The sequence below is a fragment of the Loxodonta africana genome, chromosome 4 (assembly GCF_030014295.1).
Source record: "Loxodonta africana isolate mLoxAfr1 chromosome 4, mLoxAfr1.hap2, whole genome shotgun sequence".
In the NCBI taxonomy this organism is placed as follows: domain Eukaryota; kingdom Metazoa; phylum Chordata; class Mammalia; order Proboscidea; family Elephantidae; genus Loxodonta; species Loxodonta africana.
In genome coordinates, this window is record NC_087345.1 from 66125970 (window position 1) to 66152202 (window position 26233).

The 26233-nt window shown below is 41.3% G+C and overlaps 1 protein-coding gene across 1 annotated transcript in view; it reads right to left on the bottom strand.

Moving 5' to 3' along the window:
* Positions 1-26233, bottom strand: part of MYRFL (myelin regulatory factor like) — a 137878-nt gene that overhangs the window by 102326 nt on the left and 9319 nt on the right. Inside the window, exons 2-6 of the mRNA XM_010601363.3 lie at positions 14765-14832; positions 14399-14663; positions 13390-13481; positions 6292-6442; positions 479-674 (exon numbers count right to left, since the gene is read on the bottom strand). Coding sequence (XP_010599665.3) covers positions 479-674; positions 6292-6442; positions 13390-13481; positions 14399-14663; positions 14765-14832 — 772 coding nt within the window. The remainder of the gene's footprint in view (positions 1-478; positions 675-6291; positions 6443-13389; positions 13482-14398; positions 14664-14764; positions 14833-26233) is intronic.

The following is a 26233-nucleotide window of genomic DNA, read 5'->3' on the forward strand; positions in this document are numbered from 1 at the left end:
TGGGTTCTACATTCCCTTCTCTTGAATCTGGGTGGTTTCTGTGGCTGAAGTGATGCTGTGCCAGTTTCTGAGACCAGGCTTACGAAATTGGCAGCTTCCACATCCTTTGTTATGGAACACTTGTTCTTAGAACCATCCACCATGGTATGAGGAAGCACAAGCTATCCCACAGAGAGTTCCATATGGAAAGGAGCCAAGGTCCCCAGCTACAGCCCTGTTTGAGCTCCTTGCCAGTGGCCAGCACAAACTTGCTGGCATGTGAGTGAGCCGTACTGGAAGTGGATCCAGCCCTATTTGAGCTGCCCCAGCTGATGCCTCATGAACATAAATGAGCCTTCATGGGCCAATTCCTGACCAAATTGCAGATTTGTGAGCCAAATAAATGATTGCTATTGTTTTAAATCACTATGCAGTAACAGATAATTGGAACACTTCATAAATACTGGCTGAATGAAATTGAACTAAATAAAAGACTTACCTTAACTCCAAAAGCTTTCAAGTAAAACATTTCTATTGGCTTTACGCCCATTTCGGTTTTGACAAATTTTGGACTTCCCCAAATTTGGATATGGATAGATATTTGAAAGTGATTCTTCTTTTGGCAAACAAAAGCTTCATCTGCTGGTGAAAAATTAAATCCTTTGTCGCTGATAACTCGATAGCCTACATCAGGTCTATGAAAAGAGGAATAAAAAAAGCAGCTGTACAAATATTTTCTACACATTTTCTTTCATTAACCATATTAATTGTATAAACATTTCAAGAAAATGTATTGTAGAAAGTACCTTTTGCTATATTTAATCTACCAATTTCTTGAGCTTTTACTAAGGAAATGAAAATGGTATTTCAAAACACAGCTGGCTCTTGTTTTTTATCTTCTCACAGGGGAGAAGTGCAATTCTTGCCAAACAGAAGCATTGTTTTCTCAGACTGCCTTACCCCTTTGTGCTTTCTAGGCTTTTAATTTGATGTCATAATATAATAGCAAGATGTAGGCTAGAGTTTGGAAAGTCACTATATTACTAAAATTTGGGAAATATCTGGGATATAATTATTCTCATTCCTCCTTTAAAAAAGTTAACCTCTACATCTAATCAGTAACATCACATTCAACAATAATAATTATTAATAATGTTAATAATAACAATAATCACTCATATGAATGGATATTTAGGTGGGGTCTGAAAAAAGTAGTAGACTGGCTAGAATTACCAGGAATAGCTTTAAACCAGGTAAGATTAACTAGAGCCAGTCATACTACTTATTAAAAACTTTTTTTCACTAGAGTGTGATCACTTCTTTTTATTTTCCCAATCCGTTAGTGGAGCCCTGGTGGTGTAGTGGTTAAGAGTTCGGCCGCTAATCAAAAAGTTGGCAGTTCAAATCCACCAGCTGCTCCTTGAAAACCCTGTGGGAGAGTTCTACTCTGTCCTATAGGATCGCTATGAGTAGGAATCGACTGGAGGGCAATGGGTTTTGGTTCAATCCGTTAGTAACACTGAAAACCTACTACGGTGGTTGTTTCTGTAGAAAGGAATAAGATGGTGATGGGGTGGCTAACCAGACTTTTGCTTTACCTGTAGTGTTGTATTATTTTCAATAACAACGTGTTGTGTATTACATGCTTAATACTATTAAAATGTTAACTAAAATATATTAAAGGCATAACAATAAGTAGAGAAGAGAATGCAAAAGTTGAAAATTTCTTTGGTATTTCCTATGCACGTTATAAGTATGGAAAGTAATTAATTCATTAAGGTTCCTATACATGGGTTCTTCCTTAGGAAAGAAGATTCTTCCCAGATTTAACACAAACAGAATGGGGCAATACTCATTCTTGTGCTAAATCTCTACCACTGTGTGGTTCTTTGCATCCGGGGATCTCAATTTGGATGGCTGCCTTTAAGATGAACAATATAGAGTTGCTAAATTTTCCTCTAATTCAGAGACAGAAAACATTAATGGGTCTTCTGGGAAGAGTGTTCATATTCTTTGCAAGTTAAGCACGTTCCCAATGGATCAAGTTACTGGGCAATTGATTACCCTCAAGTAGATGATCAGTCAAAGGCTCCAAAATAATAGTGCCCCCAAGCAGAAATCATACTGCCCACCAGCAGAAATCATACTGCCCACCAGCAGAAAAAGGAAAACCCATCAACTGAAGGATTTGATAAAGACAACATATTTTATGCCATCTGGGAACTTTATATTGACTCAGGTTTCCAGAACTAAACTGCTAATTTGCTCATTTAAAGGCTAGATAGACTGAATTGTATAGATTTTAGTACAGAGGGTAATAAACACTGTCTTGGTTAAGAAAAAAAGTAAATATCTTTTTGTGATGTTGCAAGTTTCTCTGTCAAAAATGCTGAAGAAGCTAAGATTTACAACGCAGATATGAGCATTACCCTGAAATTTAAGGACAGCTGTAAGCAGAAATTTAATCAAACAACAAGCATTCTACTGTTGAAGATTATTCTGAACCATACACACCAATCTCTGATTAAACAAATCTATTCCATTTATTGAAGAATGGCAAATCATCAAAAATGAAATGGAAGGCATAAACATTGATATCCTAGGCATTAGTGAGCTGAAGTGGACTGGTATTGGCCATTTTGAATCGGACAATCATGTAGTCTACTATGCTGGGAATGACAACTCATAGAGGAATGGTGTTGCATTCATCGTTAAAAACAACGTTTCAAGATGTACCCTGAAGTACAACGCTGTCAGTGATAGGATAATATCCATACACCTACAAGGAAGACCAGTTAATACAAATATTATTCAAATTTACACACCGACCAGTAGGGCCAAAGATGAATAGAACATTTTTACCAGCTGCTGCAGTCTGAAATTGATCGAACATGCAATCAAGATGCATTGATAATTACTGGTGATTGGAATGCGAAAGTTGGAAACAAAGAAGAAGGATCCGCAGTTGGAAAATATGGCCTTGGTGATGGAAACAATGCCGGAGATCGAATGATAGAATTTTGCAAGACCAACGATTTCTTCATTGCAAATACCTTCCTTCACCAACATAAACGGCAACTACACACATGGACCTCGCCAGATGGAACACACAGAAATCAAATTGACTACATCTGTGGAAAGAGACAATGGAAAAGCTCAATATCATCAGTCAGAACAAGGCCAGGGGCCGACTGTGGAACAGACCATCAATTGCTCATAGGCAAGTTCAAGCTGAAACTGAAGAAAATCAGAGCAAGTCCACGAGAGACAAAATACGACCTTGAGTATATCCCACCTGTCCATATACTGCTGCAGCCGTTTTGAATGCTCTTCAGCAGAATTTTGCTTGCGTGTTATATTAATGATATTGTTCTATAATTTCCACATTCGGTTGGATCACCTTTCTCGGGAATAGGCATAAATATGGATCACTTCCAGTCAGTTGGCCAGGAAGCTGTCTTCCATATTTCTTGGCATAGATGAGTGAGCACCTCCAGTGCTGCATCTGTTTGTTGAAACATCTCAATTGATATTCCATCAATTCATGGAGCCTTGTTTTTCGCCAATGCCTTCAGAGCAGCTTGGACTTCTTCCTTCAGTACCATCGGTTCCTGATCATATGCCACCTCTTGAAATGGTTGAATATGGACTAATTCTTTTTGGTATGACTCTGTGTATTCCTTCCACCTTCTTTTGATGCTTCTTGCATCATTTAATATTTTCCCCATGGAATCCTTCACTATTGCAACTAGAGGCTTGAAATTTTTCATCAGTTCTTTCACCTTGAGAAACGCCGAGCATGTTCTTTCCTTTTGGTTTTCCATCTCCAGCTCTTTGCACATGTCATCTAATACTTTACTTTGTCTTCTCGAGAGGCCGTTTAAAATATTCTGTTCAGTTCTTTTACTTCATGAATTCTTCCTTTTGCTTTAGCTGTTCAATGCTCAAGAGCAAGTTTCAGAGTCTCCTCTGACATCCACCTTGGTCTTTTCTTTCTTTCCTGTCTTTTCAGTGACCTCTTGCTTTCTTCATGGATGATGTCCTTGATGTCATTCCACAACTTGTCTGGTCTTCGGTCACTAGTGCTCAATGCGTCAAATCTGTTCTTCAGATGTCTCTAAATTCAGATGGGATATATTCAAGGTCATATTTTGTCTCTTGTGGACTTGCTCTGATTTTCTTCAGTTTCACCTTGAACTTGTCTATGAGCAAATGATGGTCTGTTCCACAGTCGGCCCCTGGCCTTGTTCTGACTGATGATATTGAGCTTTTCCATTGTCTCTTTCTACAGATGCAGTCAATTTGATTTCTGTGTGTTCCATCTGGCGAGGTCCATGTGTACAGTCGCTGTTTATGTTGGTGAAGGAAGGTATTTGCAATGAAGAAGTCGTTGGTCTTGCAAAATTCTATCATTCGATCTCCGGCATTGTTTCTATCACCAAGGCCATATTTTCCAAAAACGGCTGCAGCAGTATATTGACAGGGAACTGCCAGAAATTCAGGCCGGTTTCAGAAGAGGACACGGAACCAGGGATATCATTGCTGACGTCACATGGATCCTGGCTGAAAGCAGAGAATACCAGAAGGATGTTTACCTGTGTTTTATTGACTATGCAAAGGCATTCGACTTTGTGGATCATAACAAACTATGGATAACACTGCGAAAAATGGGAATTCTAGAACACTTAATTGTGCTCATGAGGAACCTTTACATAGATCAAGAGGCAGTTGTTTGGACAGAACAAGGGGATATTGATTGGCTTAAAGTCAGGAAAGGTGTGCATCAGAGTTGTATTCTTTCACCATTCCTATTTAATCTGTATGCTGAACAAATAATCCAAGAAGCTGGAGTATATGAAGAAGAACAGGGCATCAGGATGGGAGGAAGACTCATTAACAACCTGTGCGTTATGCAGATGACACAACCTTGCTTGCTGAAAGTGAAGAGGACTTGAAGAACTTACTAATGGACATCAAAGACCACAGCCTTCAGTATGGATTACACCTCAACATAAAGAAAACAAATATCCTCACAACTGGACCAATGAACAACATCATGATAAACAGAGAAAAGATTGAAGTTGTCAAGGATTTCATTTGACTTGGATCCACAATCAACACCCATGGAAGCAGCAGTCAAGAAATCAAAAGACGCATTGCATTGGGCAAATCTGCTGCAAAGGACCTCTTCAAAGTGTTGAAGAGCAAAGATGACACCCTGAAGACTAAGGTGCTCCTGACCCAAGCCATGGTATTTTCAGTCGCATCATATGCATGTGAAAGCTGGACAATGAATAAGGAAGACCAAAGAAGAATTGACGCCTTTGAATTGTGGTGTTAGCGAAGAATATTGAATATACCATGGACTGCCAAAAGAACGAACAAATCTGTCTTGGAAGAAGTGCAGCCAGAATGCTCCTTAGAAGCAAGGATGGTGAGACTGCATCTTACATACTTTGGACATGTTGTCAGGAGGGATCAGTCCTTGGAGAAGAACATCATGCTTGGCAGAGTACAGGGTCAGCGGAAAAGAGGAAAACCCTCAACGAGGTGGATTGACACAGTGGCTGCAACAATAAGCTTGAGCATAACAACGATTATAAGGATGGTGCAGGACCAGGCAGTGTTTCGTTCTGCTGTGCATAGGGTCGCTATGAGTCAGAACCGGCTCGATGGCAGCTAACAACAACAACAACAAAGATGAGCCCAAGAGACAGAAAGGGCCACATAAAGCAGCGACTCCATCAGCCTGAGACCAGAAAAACGAGATGGTGCCCAGCTACCACCCATCACTGCCCTGACAGGGAACACAACAGAGAATTCCTGATGGAGCAAGAAAACAGTGGGATGCAGATCTTGAATTCTCAAAAAAAAAAAAAAAAAAAAAAGACCAGCGTTAATGGTCTGACTGAGACTGGAGGGACCCTGGATGTCATGGTCCCCAGACCCTTTGTTAATCCAAGATTGGAACCATTCCTGAAGCCAACTCTCCAGACAGGGATTGGACTGGACTATAAGATAGATAATGATACTGGTAAAGAGTGGGCTTCTTGGCTCAAGCAGACACGTAAGACTATGTGAGCAACTTCTGACTGGAGGCAAGATGAGAAGGAAGAGGGGGACAGGAGCTTGTTGAATGGACACGGGGAATACAGGGTGGAGAGGAGGAATGTGCTGTCTCATTAGGAGGAGAACAGCTAAGAGTACACAGCAAGGTTTGTATAACTTTTTGTATGAGAGATCGACTTGATTTATAAAGTTTCACTTAAAGCATAATAAATTAATTAATTAATTTTTTAAAAAGTCACTTACAATTTTTCATATTGGCTGTTTAATAAGCTGTGCCAGGAGACACTTTGGTACGGCTGCCACTTCAGAGCAGGAGAGCACTGGTCCATGAGCATTGCACTCTGCCCCTCACTTTCATGGTCTTGTACTTCGCTGCTGTAACTCCTACTTGTCACTGCAAAGAAATAGGTGGGTTAGAGGTCTCTGCCAGGCCAGTTTTCGTAGACTCACAGACAGATGCATGGAACTTATGAATAGGCCATGTATGAGGGAGAATGAGGCATAAATGAGGCAGAATGACCACGTGGAAAGTGTCACGTCTGGGGAGGCAGGAGGCATGCTGCTAGCCTGTTTCCCCAGCTGCCAAAAGATGATTGGGCTCAGTCATCCCTAAGGACCTCTGGTGGGTATTTGCTGGAAACTTTGTCCTCTATTGTCTATCTATCCTATATCCTGCATAGCTTCTTCTCACTTCTAGTCTGTATGGTTCCAGTGATGTCCACTGCCAGCTCCAGGACAGTAGGCAACCCAGCTTGATCAATCAAAGTACAGCATTCAGAACTTGCATCAAGGTTGGACACATGGTCTAATCAGTCTAAGTAGAGCGAACCTCAGGATTTCAGGGAATGCGGTTCAAGGATGCTCACTCTGTTCCATTGGATTTGAACCTGTGGGAAACATCCCCAAGAATTGCTGGCACCATAATGGGATCATGAGGAGAAAGCCTGTCTAGAAATTATGCCAGCATTGCAGAAGGCAGACTTAAGAATGGAGGGCACCCAGTTCCTGATGATGTGACTTGAGTTCTGAGATCCAGCCCTAAGATCTTGGGTTACAGAAGCCAATAAATACTGCCCCCTCCTTTTTCTCTCTTGTTTAAGGTAATCTGAGGTACTTGGTGTCTTGTTTTTGTTTTAGTGAATTGCAACAAATACATACTAATTTTTTTCAGGCCTATTGCAGCCCCCCAGTTCTCACCTAGCTTTTTGAACTTAGATGAGTTATTCACTTAGTGTCTTATTTCCCTCCTCTGCAAAATAGAAATTAAAATCACGTGTTCTGCTGTCTTACAACATTACACAAGCAGAGAGCATAAGGTAACAGAAATGAAAGCATGTTCAGAAGTTAAAACCAAGATAAAGTCACAGGGAAGATCTTGTTAGTAGCAACATCAACCATATGAAATTCCCACTTGTGTAGGTCAAAAATGGTCAAATAATGACAATTTCACATGAACAACCTAACCATTTTCGCATAGTCCTGGTAATAACTGTTTGTCTTGAGTATGCCTCCCAAATTGTATAATTCCAACTCAGATAATTTTTATGTAAAATGCTATTCCTACTTTTGCTGTTTCCCTTTTAGCTCCTTTATTACCACTCATGCCTGACATAAGACACGAAAATGAACTGGTGGAGGTTCAGACGATCAGGTGCAGGCTGTAAGCAACAGTGCAGAAATATGACATTAGCTCCCGTGGAGTGTGCACTTAGCCCACATCTTAGAAAATTCAGGAGAAAATGGCTGGGCTTTCCTTGATTCATCCAACCTTTCCTTTCTTTATCCTTCCACTGAGAACTTCCCAAAACAAATAACAGAGCTGTTTGGGGTTTTCTTTTGATCCCTAATATCATGAAAAAGGTATTTTTCTTAGAGCATCACTATTAAATAACATGCAAGCAAAATATCTTTTTTTTTTTTTTTGTAGCATGACTTTTTGGAAAGATTTTTCAAAAATCTTGAAACATTTTCTTTCTCAGCTTAGAGTGCTGGAGGTGGGCAGTGTGAGGCACTTTTCTTGCCCTCACCCCTCCAAAGGAAAAAAAAAAACCCTTTCCATGGTTTTCCTGCTGGCACCAAATTCAGAGAAAAATGGAAAGTAGTTCTTTCATCTTTCATCTTTCCTTTCTGTTTCCTATAATGGAGAGAGGGGAAATGAAGGGTCAAGAGTCTGGAGTTTCGAGTCAGACAGAGCTGGGTTTGAATCCAACTCTGTACTTAATGGCTGTACAGTCTCAGGAAAATGATACAAGCTTTCTGAGCTCCAGTTTCCCCATTTGCAAAATGAGAGTAACAAAACAATACCTTCCAGGATTGCTGAAAGGACTCAATGGGTAACGTGTGCAAAACGCGGAGCAGTGTCTGCCACCAGTTAATGGTTTAAACAATGGTGCCTTTACTTGTTATTAATGTACTGTATTTGTTTCAACTCAGGTGACTCAGTTATTCCTAAGTTTTGGCAAATATTTCTGTTCTATGCCTCCATGGTAACTCTACCTGATTTGAAATAACTAACACTGTATGCCTGGCTGAATACCAGCTAACTCAGGCCCTTTCCCACTCAAGCATGACAGCAAGGTCAATGTGCCAGGGAAGCCGCCAAAAGCTGACTCCACTGCTCCAGATGCTGATGGGGAGGGTCAGCATTGGGCAGGGGACATTGTCCTCAAGGACAATTGCATTTCCTGCCTTTTCCCATACAGCAGCAAGAGTATAGGGGGGGGTCTACCCCAAAAAGAATGACATAGCTGGACTTCCCTGGGTACTGGTTATCGGGTTGTGAGACATGAGGGGACAAAATCTGGGACCACAAGCCCACACTGAATTCTAGGAACAAGCTTGAGCCCAATGCTGGAACTTAATATTATTATTGATAGTAATAATAATAATATCTACCACTATGGAGTGCTTTCTGTACCACAACTCCTTAAATCACCTACAAGGTAAGGATCCTTTTTTCAATTATCTTTTTTTTTTTAAGATGAAGTATAATATACATAAAGAAAAGTATATGAATACAACACAGTTTGACACTTTTTTATAAAAAAAGAATTCTGTGTAACTACCACTAGATCAAGAAATAGGTGGCCAAAGCAATGGCTTGTGCTCAACTACTAACCCAAAGATTGGTGGTTCAAATCCACCCAGATGTGATATGGAAGAAAGGCCTGGCAATCTGCCTTCATAAACATTACAGCCAAGAAAACCCTATGGAGCTCTTCTACTCTGTAACACAGGGGTTGCCATGAGTTGGAATCAACTTAATAACAATGGGTTTGGTTTTTGGTCTGAGGACCCCAGAAGGCACCCTCACCTTCACCCCCTTCCAATGACTGACTATTCCCTCTTGCCCAAGAATAACCACTATCCTGAAGTTTAACACCAGAGAGGAGTTTACAGAAATGAAATCATATGGTATGTTCTCTTATGTGCTGACATCTTTTGCCCAACATTAGGTTTATGAAAGTCATTATTATTGCAAATGACAGCATATTCATTTTTATTCCATTGCATGACTATACCACAATTTATCCTTCTGTTATTTTCATTTTTTAGTTATTATAAATCCTGCTGCTATGGACTTTCACGTGCATGGCTTTTGGTAGGCATATATAGATATGTTAGGTACGTTCCTGGGGGTAGAATCTCTGGGTCATGTTTTAGCAGATGCTGCCAAATAGACTCCTAAAGTATTATGAGTTAAAGATTCTTAATCTAATTTAACAAATGTGGAAACTGGGGTTCAAAGACCTGAAACAACCTGCCCGGTGTCACAGCTATCAAGTGGAAGAGATGGAATTCAAACCTTCCTTTTCCTTTCAGGTACTGAGGATTTCCTGAGAAGATCTAACAGCAGAGAAGCAGAAGTGCGAAAGCAGAAAGCTGCCCAAGCCCTAGCCTTTTGGAGAAAACTGAGAGCTAGCGTTTGACTACCTTTTAAAATAGTTTTTTCTTGTGCATTACTTTATAAAAAACCTTGGAGATGAGTAAAGTAGAAATTATGATTCCCACTTGAGAATCAAGAAAAGGAAGGCTTAGAAAGTCTCCAGTTACAGGCGAGATGAGACAGGCACTTTTTCTGACCCTGTGATGTGAATTTAGCCCCTTCATTTCTCACTGTGTTTCAAAAGGCCATGCCTATTGGGCTGGAAAATACTTTTCTAGTTGGAGTTCAGACCATGTGGGGCCAAAACCAAAAATCAAGCCAGTTGCCATGGAGTCAATTCCAATTCATCACAACCCAATGTGTTGCAGCGTAGAACTGTGCTCTACCATAGGGTTTTCAAAGGTGCGACTTTTTGGAAGCAGATCACTAGGATTTTCTTCCGAGGCACTTCAGGGTAAGTTCAAACTGCTAAGCTTTTGTTAGTAGTTTAGTGCTTAACTGTATGCACCACCCAGGGACTCCATGTGGGTCTAGGAACCCTTTTGAACTTGGGGTTCAGAAAGGTGTGGCCAGGAACCACCCAGCAGGAGCCTACCCACCTGCTGCTTTCTATCTAAGCAAAATTCCACATCTGCCCACACCAACCTAGTAATCCTACATTGTGAGCCTAATGGGGATCTTGCAACCCTGAGCCAAAGCACGCTGCTTGGGAGAAAACCCCAAAACCAAACCCATTGCCATTGAGTCGATTCCGACTCATAGTGACCCTATAGGTCAAGGTAGAACTGCCCCATAGATTTTCCAAGGAGCGCCTGGTGGATTTGAACTGCCAACCTTTTGGTTAGCAGCTGATCAATTTAGAATATTTTCTCCCATCAAAACCCAACAATCTTACTGTTGCCTACAAGACTGGCATGAGCTCCTCCTTCCTCCACCAATGTGCCATTTCCCCACAACCTTTGTGACAACCCCTGGCCTCTGTAACATCAAACGAGTTCTCCATTAGGAAAGCTTTTGCTGAAAATATAAGCTGTAATTAAAATGCAGTAACTGGAGTAACAAGTTTTTGCCTTTTGTCTTTTTTTTTGACCCTGGGGGCCTGCTCATTTTCATTCTGGAACTATTGTCTCGAATAGGACTTAAACAAGGAAGGGATTTAGGATTTCCTATCTGATGGGACATTTTGGTTACTCTTCTACGGCTGATCTCTGGAGACTGTGAAAAATCAATGCCTCCTCAGGGAACAGGAAGAATAAAGCCAGCAAAGGATGGAGCTCTAGCTCTACAATGGCTGGGATGATCCGAACAGCCATCTGGCTTGGTGAGGACAGTCTTGGAGGGTCTGAGTGACTTGCCAGGTATACCCTCAGTGAGACGGTGCACCTGTAGGAGACTGAACAGATGGTTCTCTCGTCTGGCTAGGAATTTACCCAGCCTTTTGTAAATTTTTTTTTTTTTTTTTTTTGTGTCTGCAAATCATAAAGAAGGTGCCAAGTGATTATAGAGATTCCTGAAGAAATTAGGGTAACCTGCATAGGACAGGGCATACAAAACCAGAAACCAAACCAATTGCTGTAGAGTCGATTCCAACTCATGGTGACCCTATAGGGCAGAGTAGAACTGCCCCATAGAGTTTCCAAGGAGTGCATGGCGGATTCGAACTGCCGACCTTTTTGGTTAGCAGCCATAACACTTAACCACTACACCACCAGGGTTTCCAGGAAAGGGCGTGGAGAGCTGTATATTACTGCAAAAAAGGAAAGAAAAAAAAAAAAAAAGTTGCCATCAAGTTGATTCCAACTTATAGCAACTCTATAGGACAGAGTAGAATTGCCCCATACAAGGGTTTCCAAGGAGCGGCTGGTGGATTTGAACTGACAACCTTTTGATTAGCAGCCAAACACTTAACCACTGTGCCACCAGGGCCCCAGCTATATTACTGAAAGGGAGCTTTAATCAGCATTCTGTGTTTCTAGGGTAGAAAAAGAAAAGTCAGGCAACTGCTGGCCATGGTGGATCTATGTAAGAGGAAAGGAGGTAGTAAGAGGCTTAGTAAAGGCTAGATGCCCAGTACAATTCTGACACAACATTCCTGGGTGGTGGCAATGTGTGAGATTTGGCTGAGGGGTGAAGTCATCCACTGAAGGATTACCCCAGCCCATGCTGGAGCTGAGGCCAGGCATCCCCCAAGGGGACCAGCAGGCTCTGTGAGGCCCAGAGGACCAGGTCTTATTATGTGGCTCTGAGGGGCAAAGGCCGCAACCGGCACTGGTTAGACTGCGTCTTTCCCCACTCAGCTGATAAAGCCACACTCCCCTCCTTTCGGGGCAGTGTAAACCTCAGCAGTTCATGGACTATAGTGTGGGGACTTGGGGGCAGGGGGCAGGCAAGAGGGATATCTTGGACTTCTTGCCAAGCTGACACATGGGGGTAGAAGAAATGTGACTTGGTGTCCTGAATTTGAAGCACTGCACACTGCCTACATTTGAACACTTATAGTGGCTAATAGAATTAACCTGGGATGTAATCTTTTCCACCAGTGTCACAGCATTTACCCTAGAACCAATTCGTCCTCAACCTGATGAGGTCTGTAAGCTCAAAACATGATGTGCCACATGTTACATAAGACAAAGAGCAAAGACTCATCTGACCACTGAGGCATCAGATGATTCTCATGAAAGATTTCTAAAATAATTTTACAGGATTGAAAAGATCTCCTGGGAACATGCGGGGTTGAAATGAAGGCTAAGAAAGCACAGCTTTCCGCCCTCCTGCTCTACTAGCGACATCCTTTCAAGCCTTGCTTCTCGGAGTTCAAACTAGCAGCATTGGGAAGACCTGCAAGTTTGTTAAATGCAGGCTCTCAGACCCCACCTGAGACTTACTGAATCTGAATCAGCATTTTAACAAGATCTTCATGCTATTCGTGTGCATATTAAAGTTGAAAAGCATTTCACCAAACAAAACAACAGACACATCAGTAGGCTCTTAAGGGTGCTGTCCATCTTGCCTTGGGCCCAGGGATGGAGTACCCAATAAGCAAGTTTCACTGCGGTGAAAAGCCAGGTAAAATTGTGCACTACAGATTAGTAAGTAAGCACAATTAAGCCTGTGGGTACCTTGTTTACTGTAAACCGGTGCATACCATGCTTACTGGTTAGTCCACCCCTGCCTGGTACCCAGCTCCCTGAGACACTCCTGAAAGGACTGGCATTTCACCTCCCCCAGAGAAAGAGAACAACGCCTCTTTCTGAGAGCACTTGTACAACCCACCTAAGACTGTCCGTGAAATGTTATATCAGCAGGGAGGAAATAAACTTTCAGAACCCATCATGGCTTTTCTATAACAGAAAAAATAATTGTGTAGGGCTGCCCAAAGGCCAGTTTGAAATGCCTTGATTTAATGGCTAAGGCTGTGCAGCCATTGACTCGGTTCACGGCCCACGCTTGCTTACTTGGTCTGGGGTGATGGGCCCACACTCGGCAGTCCCCGGAGTCTTCCAGCACCTGTGTGTGCTTCCTCTTCTTGGCTGGTGGCAAGGAGTCTCTAAAATCAAGAAGCCAAAGTGAATGTTAGGCTCTTTGCTCTCTGAGCTGCATACAATCAAATTTAATTTCCCAGGGCTCTCCTCTCTGCCTTCCTAAGCCTAATTCCAATTAATTAAAGTTCCTTGAACCTGATAGCCTGAAGTTTAGTTTTCCTCTATCCAACAGATCTGGGATTCATCTACTTGAAAAGTAAACTGACAACATTGTCAAAGGCAGAGGGCTCATCCAGACAGAGGAGATACAAAACTAAAATATCTGTATCCATTTTACACCTGAAAATTTTGTTCACGTGAAATTTTACCACAATTTTTGAACCCTGGTGGCATAGTGGTTAAGTGCTATGGCAGCTAACCAAAAGGTCAGCAGTTTGAATCCACCAGGCACTCCTTGGAAACTCTATGAGGCAGTTCTGCTCTGTCCTGCAGGGTCACTATGAATCAGAACCGACTCGATGGCAATGGGTTTTTTTGTTTTTTTACTCTTTTTGCCAACCTCTAGTTCTAGAATGAGGAATAGAAAGGAGGAAAGGAGACAAGGAAAAAAGAATTTTAATTAATGCTTAATTGACAGATTTTTTTCTGAGTGCTCATTCAAAAACTCCCCTGAGTAGACTAGCTAGCTAAGACTGTGCAAACAAACAGTGCTTCCTCCATCACCCAGAATCTCTCTCCATATTTCTGACATTTTAAGTTTTCATTGAATGTGGACCTAGTGGGTTTTAATTAACCTTGTCTAACGTCAAGAACATCAAGAACAAGAACATTGGGTTCTTGCCATATCTGATATGTGTCTTAACACTGCCATCTGCTGGAGAGTTCGCTGCTGTTCCTTCTTTCAACTATCACTGCCCAGGGGCTCTGGCTGCTCTGATGTTTTCTGCTATTGTCTTTCACATCTAAACAGCTTGCCCATTACCCAGGGTTGTGGCACAGAAGCTGCTGATGGTAAGAACAATTCATCCCCAGATGGGAGGACACGGATTGGTCCAGCAGAGTTGCAGGATGATTGATGCTTGGGTAGCAGTTGTGAAAGCCACTGTGGGTATGGTCAGAGTTGCTCATTTCAGATATGCTCTGTGGCGGTTGTGAAGGCACCATCCCAGGTGCAGCTGCAGCTGACGAGTGGAGAAAGGTAGCTGGAGTCCTCCCAGCTGTAGGCCTCAGAGTTCGGGAGCATGCACCTGGGGGAAGACACAAGTGAAAAGCGCCTCTCTTTCTCACCGCTCAGAATCCAAGAAGAAGAATAATGGTGCAAGATGTGCTGAAGGTGGGTCTCACTCACCTTTGATCTGTGGAGGAGAGCATGGGTCTGATGCACAGTAGGGTGGGGTATCTGGTAGCTGGCGTTGCCTGAGGATCAGAGACATGCTTTAATCTAGTCCATCGTTATATTATTTTTCTCACAAACAGGAGGCAGTCCTCAGTGTACAGCACCAGCACCCACAGTGATGGTTATCAGGTGCTCCCAAGAAGCCAAAAGGCCCTCAGACCATGCCCAGTGTCATATTGTGGGAAAGTAAGTAGACTTTTTGTCACACAGACCAGCTGGGTTTGAATCCCAATACTTCCATTTCCTAGTTGCATATCCATGGCCAAGTATTTAACCTCTCCAGGCCTCAGTTTCCTCACCTATGAAATGGGAATAATTATTACACCTACTTTATAGCATTGTTGTGAGAACTAAACAAGATACTGTATGAAATGCCTAAACATAGTCAGTGCTCAATAAATTTTATTTAATATTATTATTGCTTTTTAACATTCTCAAAGCAGTTAGACCAGAGAGATGGTTGCACATGTCGTCTGGGCTAAGGCAATGTAAGATGCCACCACTAAGGTAGTGGTTTTCCCTCTGTGCTCTGGGAAATCTTGAAACTCTTAAAAGGAGCTTCAGGGATTTTACAAAAACTTTTTAAATACCTGGAGAAAATTCAAAGTTTTTATCTGTTTTCCACACTGAAGTGCCAAAGTGTGAAAACCACTGTTCTAAAAAAAAGACCTGCAAGTGCCTTATAGCTCAGAAAGTCTGGGATCCTACATCATACACAAGTACCACCACCCCTCACACGTTTGATTCTGTTGCTCGGAGAGTAAGCTCTCTTGTTTTTCCTGGACTAAGGTTCCAAACTAATACAATGAAGAGAAAAGTCTGTCTTTATCATTCACTAAAAATGTTATGTTTTCTCCTCGAATTGGTCCTTTTTAATTTATTCACTTCCTATTAATCAGGGAAAAAACAACATACATTTATCTCCCTCCAAAAACTCCATCCAAATAAAAGTAAAGAAACAAAGAAGCATAAACACAAAAGGACAAAGAGTACGTAAGAGGAGACCACAGCAAATCAAATTTCAATAACATTATGGCAGGTAGAAATAGGGTGGATGCTAACTGAATTAGCAGAACGGGAAAAAAAAAAAATGTAACTGCCTGGAGATAGTGGAGGAGGCATAGGAGCCAACTAGAAGTAGTCCAATTTGAACAACAAAACTCCAGAAAAGCTCAAAACACTGGAGTCACCAGGAATTTCTGAATTCTGCAGTGAGGATTGGGCTAAAAACAAAAGGATTAGTAGAAAGTTTGATTAAGAAACAGTTAAAAAAAAAAAAAAAAAAAAACCCTTGCCATGGAGTCAATTCCAACTCATAGTGACCCTATAGGACATAGTAGAACTGCCCCATAGAGTTTCCAAGAAGTGCCTGGTGGATTTGAACTGCCGACCTTTAGGTTAACAGCTGTAGCAATTAACCACTACACCACCAGGGTTCCCAAGAAACAGCTGGACCCTAAAGTACACTTCCTCACTCCACAGAGTCAGGCAGCTACCTCCGTTACCCAACAGAAGTTGAAAAGATATTCTCTCTGGGGAAACTGAACCAGAGAGACTGTGGATACATGGTTACCCATCACGGCTGAGGTCATGGATGAGCTGCTGGACTAAAAATGAAATGATTAATTAAAAGTCTAAATGCTGAACTGTGAGATACTTCCTCAAGTCTGCTTTGCATGTATCCACACAAATTCCCCACAGGTAAGAAACTGAAAGATTATTCCATAGAAAAATGGAATGTCCTCAAGGGGAAAAATTATATTTTGAAGTCACTCAAAGAAACAGGCAGTCCCTGTCTGATCACTCATCCTTTGAGATTAATGGTTCGCACACAGAACTTCTTAAATAGGAACAAAGGACCATACAGTTTCAGAAAGCCTTTAACATTAAAGACAGAACAACCAACCAGAGAAATAAACAATGCAAAAGAATCACAGAGAGCTTTTCCACTTCTGATCTGACTGATAAACTCCTACTAAACCTGACCCTCCCACAGAAAAAAGTATAAACTCTGGAAAACAGAAAAAAAGATCAATGTTTAAAGCAAAAACTATAACATTATCTTTTGGGGTTTGTAATGCAGGAAGGTGTAATACAACAATTAGCATGAAGGATGGGGGTGGGGAGTAAATGCAATATACAGTTGCAGCTTTCTGTAATTTATGTAAAACCAAAAAACAAACCCATTGCCATCAAGTCAATTCTGACTCATAGAGACCCTATAGGACAGAGCAGAACTGCCCCATATGGTTTCCAAGGAGCAGCTGGTGGATTTGAACTGCCAGCCTTTGGGTTAGCAGCCGAATGCTTAACCACTTCACCACCAGGGCTCCATAATTTATGTAAAGTGGTACAATATTAACTCTAAGTACACTGAAAAATTAAATAATGCAAAGAAGTATAGCTAAAGTTAATAAATAAAATGGAATTGTAAAATCATTCAAAGAATACAAAAGAAACCAGGGAAGGAGTTACAGAGGAATAAGAAACAGAGGATACAAAAAGAAGACAAATAATAAAATTGTAAGACCTAAATACAACCATATCAATAACTACATTAAATGTTAATGGACTAAATACTCCAATTAAAAGCAGAGCTTGTCAGAATAGCTCTTTTAAAAGAAAGACTCAACTATAGAAAAAAAAGTAGACTTCAACATTGAAAGTTAAATGGCCTGGACAGAGCAGGAGAAAAATGTAGAACAAAAAATCAAATTCAAAAAAAAACAGATTTACTGGTCTGACAGAGACTGGAGCAACCCCAGAGACTACAGCACTAAGATACCCTTCTGACCTGGCACTGAAGCCATACCCAGAGACCATCTTCCTACCAAACAATAGGCAAGCCTATAAAATAAACAACACCTTGATGGCAACGGCTTTTTTTCAATGGCAAGAGGAATGTGCGCCTTAAAACAATCAGCTACACGAGATCAAAAGGGCAATATTTGCACAAAAGCAAAGATGAGAAGGCAGGAAGTAGTAGAAAATCAGGATGAAAGTAAACCGGAAACCCAGGACAGAAATGGGGAGGGTGCTGACACATTGTGTGGAGTGCAACCAATGTCATGGAACACTTAATGTACAAACTATCGAATGAGAATCTAACTTGCTCTGTAAATTTTCCCCTAATATACAAAAAAACAAATAAAAGAAAGTTAATGGGTGGAAAAACGTAACATGCAAATTATAAGCATAAGAAGGAAGTGGCTTTATGTACATCAGCTAAAATCGACCTCAAGATAGAGTATTACTACATATACAGATGGACATTGCATAATGATAAATGAATCATTTCATTAAGAAGGCATAAAAATCATTATTGTTTACCTGATAATGGCACTTCAAAATAAATGAAGGAGAAATTGACAGTACTAAAGGGAGAAATAGACAATTGCATAATCATAGTTGTGAATTTCAATACCCTTCTCACAGCAGTTGATAGAGCAAAATAGAACAAATTGATAGAACAAAAAAGTCAGTAAAGACAGATCATTTGAGGAAAGTCTAAGAACAAAAGGAGCTGTATTTTAATATCAAGAGAAATTTGCAGTTCTTTTCAGAGAATTTGAGGGAAGAATTCATGACAGCTAAGCCAACCATTAAAAACAAGGCAATGATTAACTTCAAGAAAAACACTGTAATTTGGATTGTTTCTGAGCTGCTAAACTCCCTGATCACAATCACCATAACAGGAATCCCAGCAATGCATGTGAATTTGGTTCTGGCCTTCATGCCCTGCATTTGTCTGTTACACCAAGGGATTTCCATAAAGTGGACCTAGGGAGCAAAAAACACCCTGGCTCACTTTTTGAGTAGCCATCTCTGTCTCTACCTTCTGTAGGAAATAGCTGCAAAAATCAAGAGATTATTACTGTACCCACTGCCCTCTAGTTGATTCCAACTCATAGCAACCCTATAGGACAGAGTAGAACTGCCCCATAGAGTTTCCAAGGAGCTCCTGGTGGATTTGAACTGTTGACCTCTTGGTTAGCAGCTGTAGCACTTAACCACTACACAACCAGGGTTTCCATAGCTACTGACAAAAAATAGAATAATCAAAAGCATGGCTACCAGTTGACGTAAATGCCTTCTACATCTTCCTTTCTGATACACAACTTGTTTCTGTCTTTTGGAGGGTGAATGAAGGAACACAGTTTCCTGGAGGTTGAATGCCATGCAATCCAAAAGACAGGGTACAAAACATACATTAGCCAGCAGTCAGCTGAGGTTCCAGGTACATCCATGATATCTGCATGCTGCCCTCAAAGCAGATAGTATCTTTCTCAGATTGCAACCAGTCTTAATCAAGTATTTACTGAGTGCCTTATGTGCTCCTATATGTAATAGACACTATGTTGGTGTTAGGTGCCATCGAGTCGGTTCCAACTCATAGCAACCCTATGTACAACAAAGAAACATTGCTCGGTCCTGTGCCATCCTCACAATCGTTGTCATGCTCGAGCCCATTGTTGTAGCCACTGTGTAAATCCGTCTTGTTGATGGTCTTCCTCTGTTTTGCTGACTCTCTACTTTACCAAGCATAATGTCCTTCTCCAGGGACTGATGCCTCCTGAAAACACGTCCAAAGTATGTGAGACATAGTCTTGCCATCTTCGCTTCTAAGGAGCGTTCCGGTTGTACTTCTTCCAAGATAGATTTGTTCATTCTTTTGCCAGTCCATGGAACATTCACTATTCTTCGCCAACAGCACAATTCAAGGCATCAATTCTTCTTCCATCTTCCTTATTCATTGTCCAGCCTTTGCATGCATATGAAGCGACTGGAAACACCATGGCTTGGGTAAAGTGCACTTTAGTCTTCAAGGTGACATCTTTGCTTTTCAACACTTTAAAGAGGTCTTTTGCAGCAAATTTGCCCAATGCAGTGCATCTTTTGATTTCTTGGCTGCTGCTTCCATGGGTGTTGGTTGTGGATCCAAGTAAAATGAAATCCTTGACAACATCAATCTTTTCTCCGTTTAGCATCATGTGGTTTATTGGTCCAATTGTAAGGATTTTTGTTTTCTTTATGTTGAGGTGTAATCCATACTGAAGGCTATGGTCTTTTATCTTCATCAGTAACTGCTTCAAGTCCTCTTCACTTTCAGCAAGCAAGGTTGTATCATCTGCATAACGCACAGATTGTTAATGAGTCTTCCTCCAATCCTGATATTCCGTTCTTATCATATAGTCCAACTTCTCAGATTATTTGCTTAGCATACAGATTGAACAGGTATGGTGAAAGGATACAACCCTGATGCACAACTTTCCTGACTTTAAACCACACAGTATCCCCTTGTTCTGTTCAAACAACTGCCTCTTGATCCATGTACAGGTTCCTCATGAGCACAATTAAGTGTTCTGGAATTCCCATTCTTCACAATGTTATCCATAATTTGTTACGATCCGCACAGTTGTATAGTCAATAAAACACAGGTAAGCATCTTCCTGGTATTCTCTGCTTTCAGCCAGGATCCATCTGATAACAGCAATGATGTCCCTGGTTCTACATCCTCTTCTGAATCCGGCTTGAATTCCTGGTAGTTCCCTGTCGATATACTGCTGCGAGTGGTTTTGAATGATTTTTAGCAAAATTTTACTTGCATGTGATATTAATGACATTGTTTGATAAGTTTCACATTTGGTGGGATCACCTTTCTTGGGAATAGGCATAAATATAGATCTCTTCCAGTCAATTGGCCAGGTAGCTGTCTTCCAAATTTCTTGGCATAGACAAGTGAGTATTTCCAGTGCTGCATCCATTTGTTGAAACATCTCAGTTGGTATTCCATCAGTTCCTGGAGCCTTGTTTTTCACCAATGCCTTCAGTGCGGCTTGGACTTCTTCCTTCAGTACCACTGGTTCCTGCTTACATGGTACCTCCTGACAGGGTTGAACATCAACCGATCCTTTTTGGTATAGTGAATCTGTGTATTCCTTCCATCTTCTTTTGATGCCTCCTGAATCCTTCAATATTACAACTTGAGGCTTGAATTTTTTCTTCAGTTCTTTCAGCTTGAGAAATGCCAAGCAAGTTCTTCCCTTTTGGTTTTCCAGGTCTTTGCACATGTCATTTTAATACTTTGTCTTCTGGAGCTGCCCTTTGAAATCTTCTGTTCAGCTCTTTTACTTCATCATTTCTTCCTTTTGCTTTAGCTACTTGATGTTCAAAAGCAAGTTTCAGAGCTTCTTCTGACATCCATTTTGGTCTTTTCTTTCTTTCTTGCCTTTTTAATAACCTCTTGCCTTCTCCGTGTATGATGTCCTTGAAGTCATTCCACAACACATCTGGTCGTCGGTCATTAGTGTTTAGCGCATCAAATCTATGCTTGAGATGGTCCCTAAATTCAGGTGGGGTATACTCAAAGTCATACTTTGGCTCTTGTAGACTTGTTCTAATTTTCTTCACTTTCAGCTTGAACTTGTATATGAGCAATTGATGTCTGTTCCACACTCGGCCCCTGGCCTTGTTCTGATGGATAATATTGAACTTTTCCATTGTCCTTTCCCACAGGTGTAGTTGATTTGATTCCTGTGTATTCCATCTGGTGAGCTCTGTGTGTGTAGTCACTGTTTATTTTGGCGAAAAAAGGTATTTGCAATGAAGAAGTCATTGGTCTTATAAAATTCTATCACGTGATCTCCAACATTGGTTCTATCACCAAGGCCATATTTTCCAACTACTGATGCTTCTTTTTTTCCAACTTTTGCATTGCAATCACCAGTAATTATCAATGCATTCTGACTGCATGTTCGATGAATTTCAGATTGTAGAAGTTGGTAAAAATCTTCAATTTCTTCATCTTTGGCCTTAGTGGTTGATGCATAAATTTAAATAATAGTCATATTAACTGTTTTTCCTTGTAGGTGTATGGATATTATCCTATCACTGACAGTGTTGTACTTCATGATAGATCTTGAAATATTCTTTTTGACGATGAATGCAATGCCATTCCTCTTCAAGTTGTCATTCCCGGCATAGTAGACCACATAATTCTCTGATTCAAAATGGCCGATACCAGCCCATTTCAGCTCACCAGTGCCTAGGATATCAATGTTTATGAGTTCCATTTTATTTTTGATAACTTCCAGTTTTCTTAGATTAATACATTCCACATTCTGAGTATTAATGGATGTTTGCAGCCATTTCTTCTCATTTTGAGCCATGCCACATCAGTAAATGAAGGTCCCAAAAGCTTGACTCCATCCACGTCATTAAGGTTAACTCTACTTTGAGGAGGCAGCTCTTACCCTGTCATCTTTTGAGTGCCTTCCAACCTGAGGGGCTCATCTTCCAGCACTATACCAATGTTCCGCTGCTATTCATAACGTTTTCTTGGCTAAATCTTTTCAAAAGTAGACTGCCAGGTCCTTCTTCCTAGTCTTTCTTAATCTGGGAGCTCAGCTGAAACTTGTCCACCACAGGTGACCCTGTTGGTATTTGAATACTGGTGGCAAAGCTTCCAGCATCACAGCAACACACAAGCCCCCACAGTAGGACAAAATGACAGACACAAGCAAAGAAATATAGCTAAGGTCAATAGATAAAATGGGTGTGATCTTCACGTGACTGTCCAGCTGTGACTATTCACAGTTCAACGGGCCAATTCGCAAATTTCTCCAATGACTCCCCTGGGTGCCTTCACAGAATACCAACCTTCCCTTCTCTAAAGCTCTATTGTACCTTATAGTGAGTATTGCTCAGCACAATGCCTGGCACAGAGTTGGTGCTTAATCAATATGAATTACTGCTTTTTTACACTTCATATGGCCATGCATAGGCTGTATATATATGGTGTTATGGATGGAATTGTGTCCCCGCAAAATGTGTGTCAACTTGGCTACGCCATGATTCCCAGTATTGTGTGATTGTCCACCATTTTGTCATTTGATATGATTTTCCTATGTGTTGTAATTCCTACCTCTATGATGTTAATGAGGCAAGATTAGAGGCAGTTATGTTAATGAGGCAGGACTCAATCTATAAGATTAGGTTGTGTCTTGAGTCAATCTCTTGAGATATAAAAGAGAGAAGCAAGCAGAGAGACAGGGGGACCTCATGCCACCAAGAATGAAGAACCAGAAGGGGACCATGTCCATTGGACCTGGGATCCCTGTGCTGAGAAGCTTCTCGACAAGTGGGAGATTTATGACAACGGCTTTCCCCCAGAACTGAAAGACAGGCACAGCCTTCCCCTGGAGCTGGCGCCCTGAATTTGAACTTCTAGCTCCCTAGATTCTGAGAGAATAAATTCCTCTTTGTTAAAGCCATCCATTTGTGATATTTCTTTTATGGCAGCAGTAGATAACTAATGTTGTTGTTGTTAGGTGCCGTCAAGTCGGTTCTGACTCATAGTAACCCTATGCATAACAGAACAAAACACTGCCCGGTCCTGCACCATCCTTACAATCGTTGTTATGCTTGAGCTCATTGTTGCAGCCACTGTGTCAGTCCACCTCGTTGAGGGTCATCCTCTTTTCAGCTGACCCTGTACTCTGCCAAGCATGATGTCCTTCTCAAGGGACTGATCCCTCCTGACAACATGTCCAAAGTATGTAAGATGCAGTCTCGCCATCCTTGTCTCTAAGGAACATTCTGGTCATACTTCTTCTAAGACAGATTTGTTCGTTATTTTGGCAGTCCGTGGTATATTCAATGTTTTTCACCAACACCACAATTCAAAGGCGTCAACTCTTCTTCGGTCTTCCTTATTCATTGTCCGGCTTTCGCATGCATATGATGTTATTGAAAATACCATGGCTTGGGTCAGGCGCACCTTCAGGGTGACATCTTTGCTCTTCAACACTTTGAAGAGGTCCTTTGCAGCAGATTTGCCCAATGCAATGTGTCTTTTGATTTCCTGATTGCTACTTCCATGGCTATTGATTGTGGATCCAAGTCAAATGAAATCCTTGACAACCTCAGCCTTTTCTCCATTTATCATGATGTTGCTCATTGGTCCAGTTGTGAGGAGTTTTGTTTTCTTTATGTTGAGGTGTAATCCATACTGAAGGCTGTGGTCTTTGATGTCCATTAGTAAGTGCTTCAAGTCCTCTTCACTTTCAGCAAGCAAGGTTGTGTCGTCTGCATAACGCAGGTTGTTAATGAGTCTTCCTCCAATGCTGATGCCCCACTCTTCTTCATATACTCCAGCTTCTTGGATTATTTGTTCAGCATACAGATTTAATAGGAATGGTGAAAGAATACAACCCTGATGCACACCTTTCCTGACTTTAAACCAATCAGTATCCCCTTGTTCTGCCCGAACAACTGCCTCTTGATCTATGTAAAGGTTCCTCGTGAGCACAATTAAGTGTTCTGGAATTCCCATTCTTCGCAGTGTTATCCATAGTTTGTTATGATCCACACAGTCGAACGCCTTTGCATAGTCAATAAAACACAGGTAAACATCCTTCTGGTATTCTCTGCTTTTAGCCAGGATCCATGTGACGTCAGCAATGATATCCCTGGTTTTGTGTCCTCTTCTGAAACCGGCCTGAATTTCTGGCAGTTCTCTGCAGCCATTTTTGAATGATCTTCAGCAAAATTTTGCTTGCGTGTTATATTAATGATATTGTTCTATAATTTCCACATTCAGTTGGATCACCTTTCTTGGGAAGAGGCATAAATATGGATCTCTTCCAGTCAGTTGGCCAGGAAGCTGTCTTCCATATTTCTTGGCATAGATGAGTGAGCACCTCCAGTGCTGCATCTGTTTGTTGAAACATCTCAATTGATATTCCATCAATTCCTGGAGCCTTGTTTTTCGCCAATGTCTTCAGAGCAGCTTGGACTTCTTCCTTCAGTACCATCGGTTCCTGATCATATGCCACCTCTTGAAATGGTGGAACATCGACTAATTCTTCCTGGTATAATGACTCTGTGTATTCCTTCCATCTTCTTTTGATGCTTCCTGTGTCATTTAATATTTTCCACATGGAATCCTTCAGTATTGCAACTTGAGGCTTGAATTTTTTCTTCAGTTCTTTCAGCTTGAGAAACGCCAAGCATTTGTTTCTCAAGAAGACAAAGACATACAGTAAATACATAGGTAAATTCATTTATCAAGAGAGGGCTTTCCTAGCCACCCAATCTACAATAGAAGCCTTCCTCCACTCTTAACTTTCTACCCCCTTATCTTACTTTACTCATATTTTTCTTCATCTTACTGAATGCCTTTATTCTATACGCCGTTGTGTTTCTCCTCCCACTAGAGTGACATGACAGCAGGGGAGTGCCACAGAGCGGCAGTACAAGTAGAGTACTAAGGATGACAGCATGAGAACAGTCTACCCCAGGAGCAGGCAATAAAGAAATGCATTATCTGTAGAGAATTTTAAAACAATAATTAAACCTACTAAAAGTCAGCCTGCTTTTTATTATCGCCATGCAGCACCAATTCTGAGAAAACACTTGGGTGCTCTGCCAAGGCAGACTACTACCACCCTGCCCCTGGTTGCCATTGGCAGGGGTTTCTCATCAGTTTTGTTCATTGTTGTACCCTATCACTCAATTATAAAAATGGCTGCTATTGAAGGTATTTTCTCCAATTCTTCATGGGCATGATTTATCCTCCTAGTTGGAGATTCACATTAAGACCGTGTCTCAATGCTGGTGTATGTAAGTGTGTGTGTTCTGTATAGTGTCCAAGTGATGTGCACACAGTACCCAAAAAAATTCAAATTCATTGCTGTCAAGCGATTCTGACTCATAGTGACCCTATAGGACAGAGGAGAACTATCCCATTTTTCGTTTAGCAACTGTAACTCTTAACCACTGCGCTACCAGGGCTCCAAGAACATGGTAGGCACTCAATAAATACTTGCTCAATCTTTGTTGAAGTACCTGCCACCAGGAAGCTGGGGTGGGAAAGGGCCTTGGCAGAAATGTCAGTGGATAAGTAGCCCAAGGAAACCACCTCATGACAGGTCAGAGAGAAACAAGCGAGCTGCCATCCCTCACCCCCAGCTCTATATTGGAAAACTGCAAGGCTCCTGACCCTTTTTCCTCCCCTCCTCTGCTGCTTTGGAAATAGATAACCTCTGTTGAAAATCTACTGTTGGCGAGGCACTGCTAATCCTTTGCATGTGTTGTCTCATCTAATCTCTTCAATCACCCTGTGAAAAGATACAATTATTGTCCCCATTCCACAGGCAATGAAACTGAGGCTTGATGAGGTGAAATAACTTACCCAAGGTTTTTCATTTGGCAACAGTCAAGCTGGAGTCAGAGTTTATGCATTAAAGAGCAGGGTGTTTTAAGTACAGAGCATCCTAATCAACTCAATTATTACAGGTTATTTCATTTTACACTAATATCCTTAGAAGTCTGGGTTATGTTTTCATCCAGCATTCCTGTTTAGCCTTTGCTACTTAAGTTTGAACTCAGAGGTCAAACTGGTCAATGAACTCGAACAAG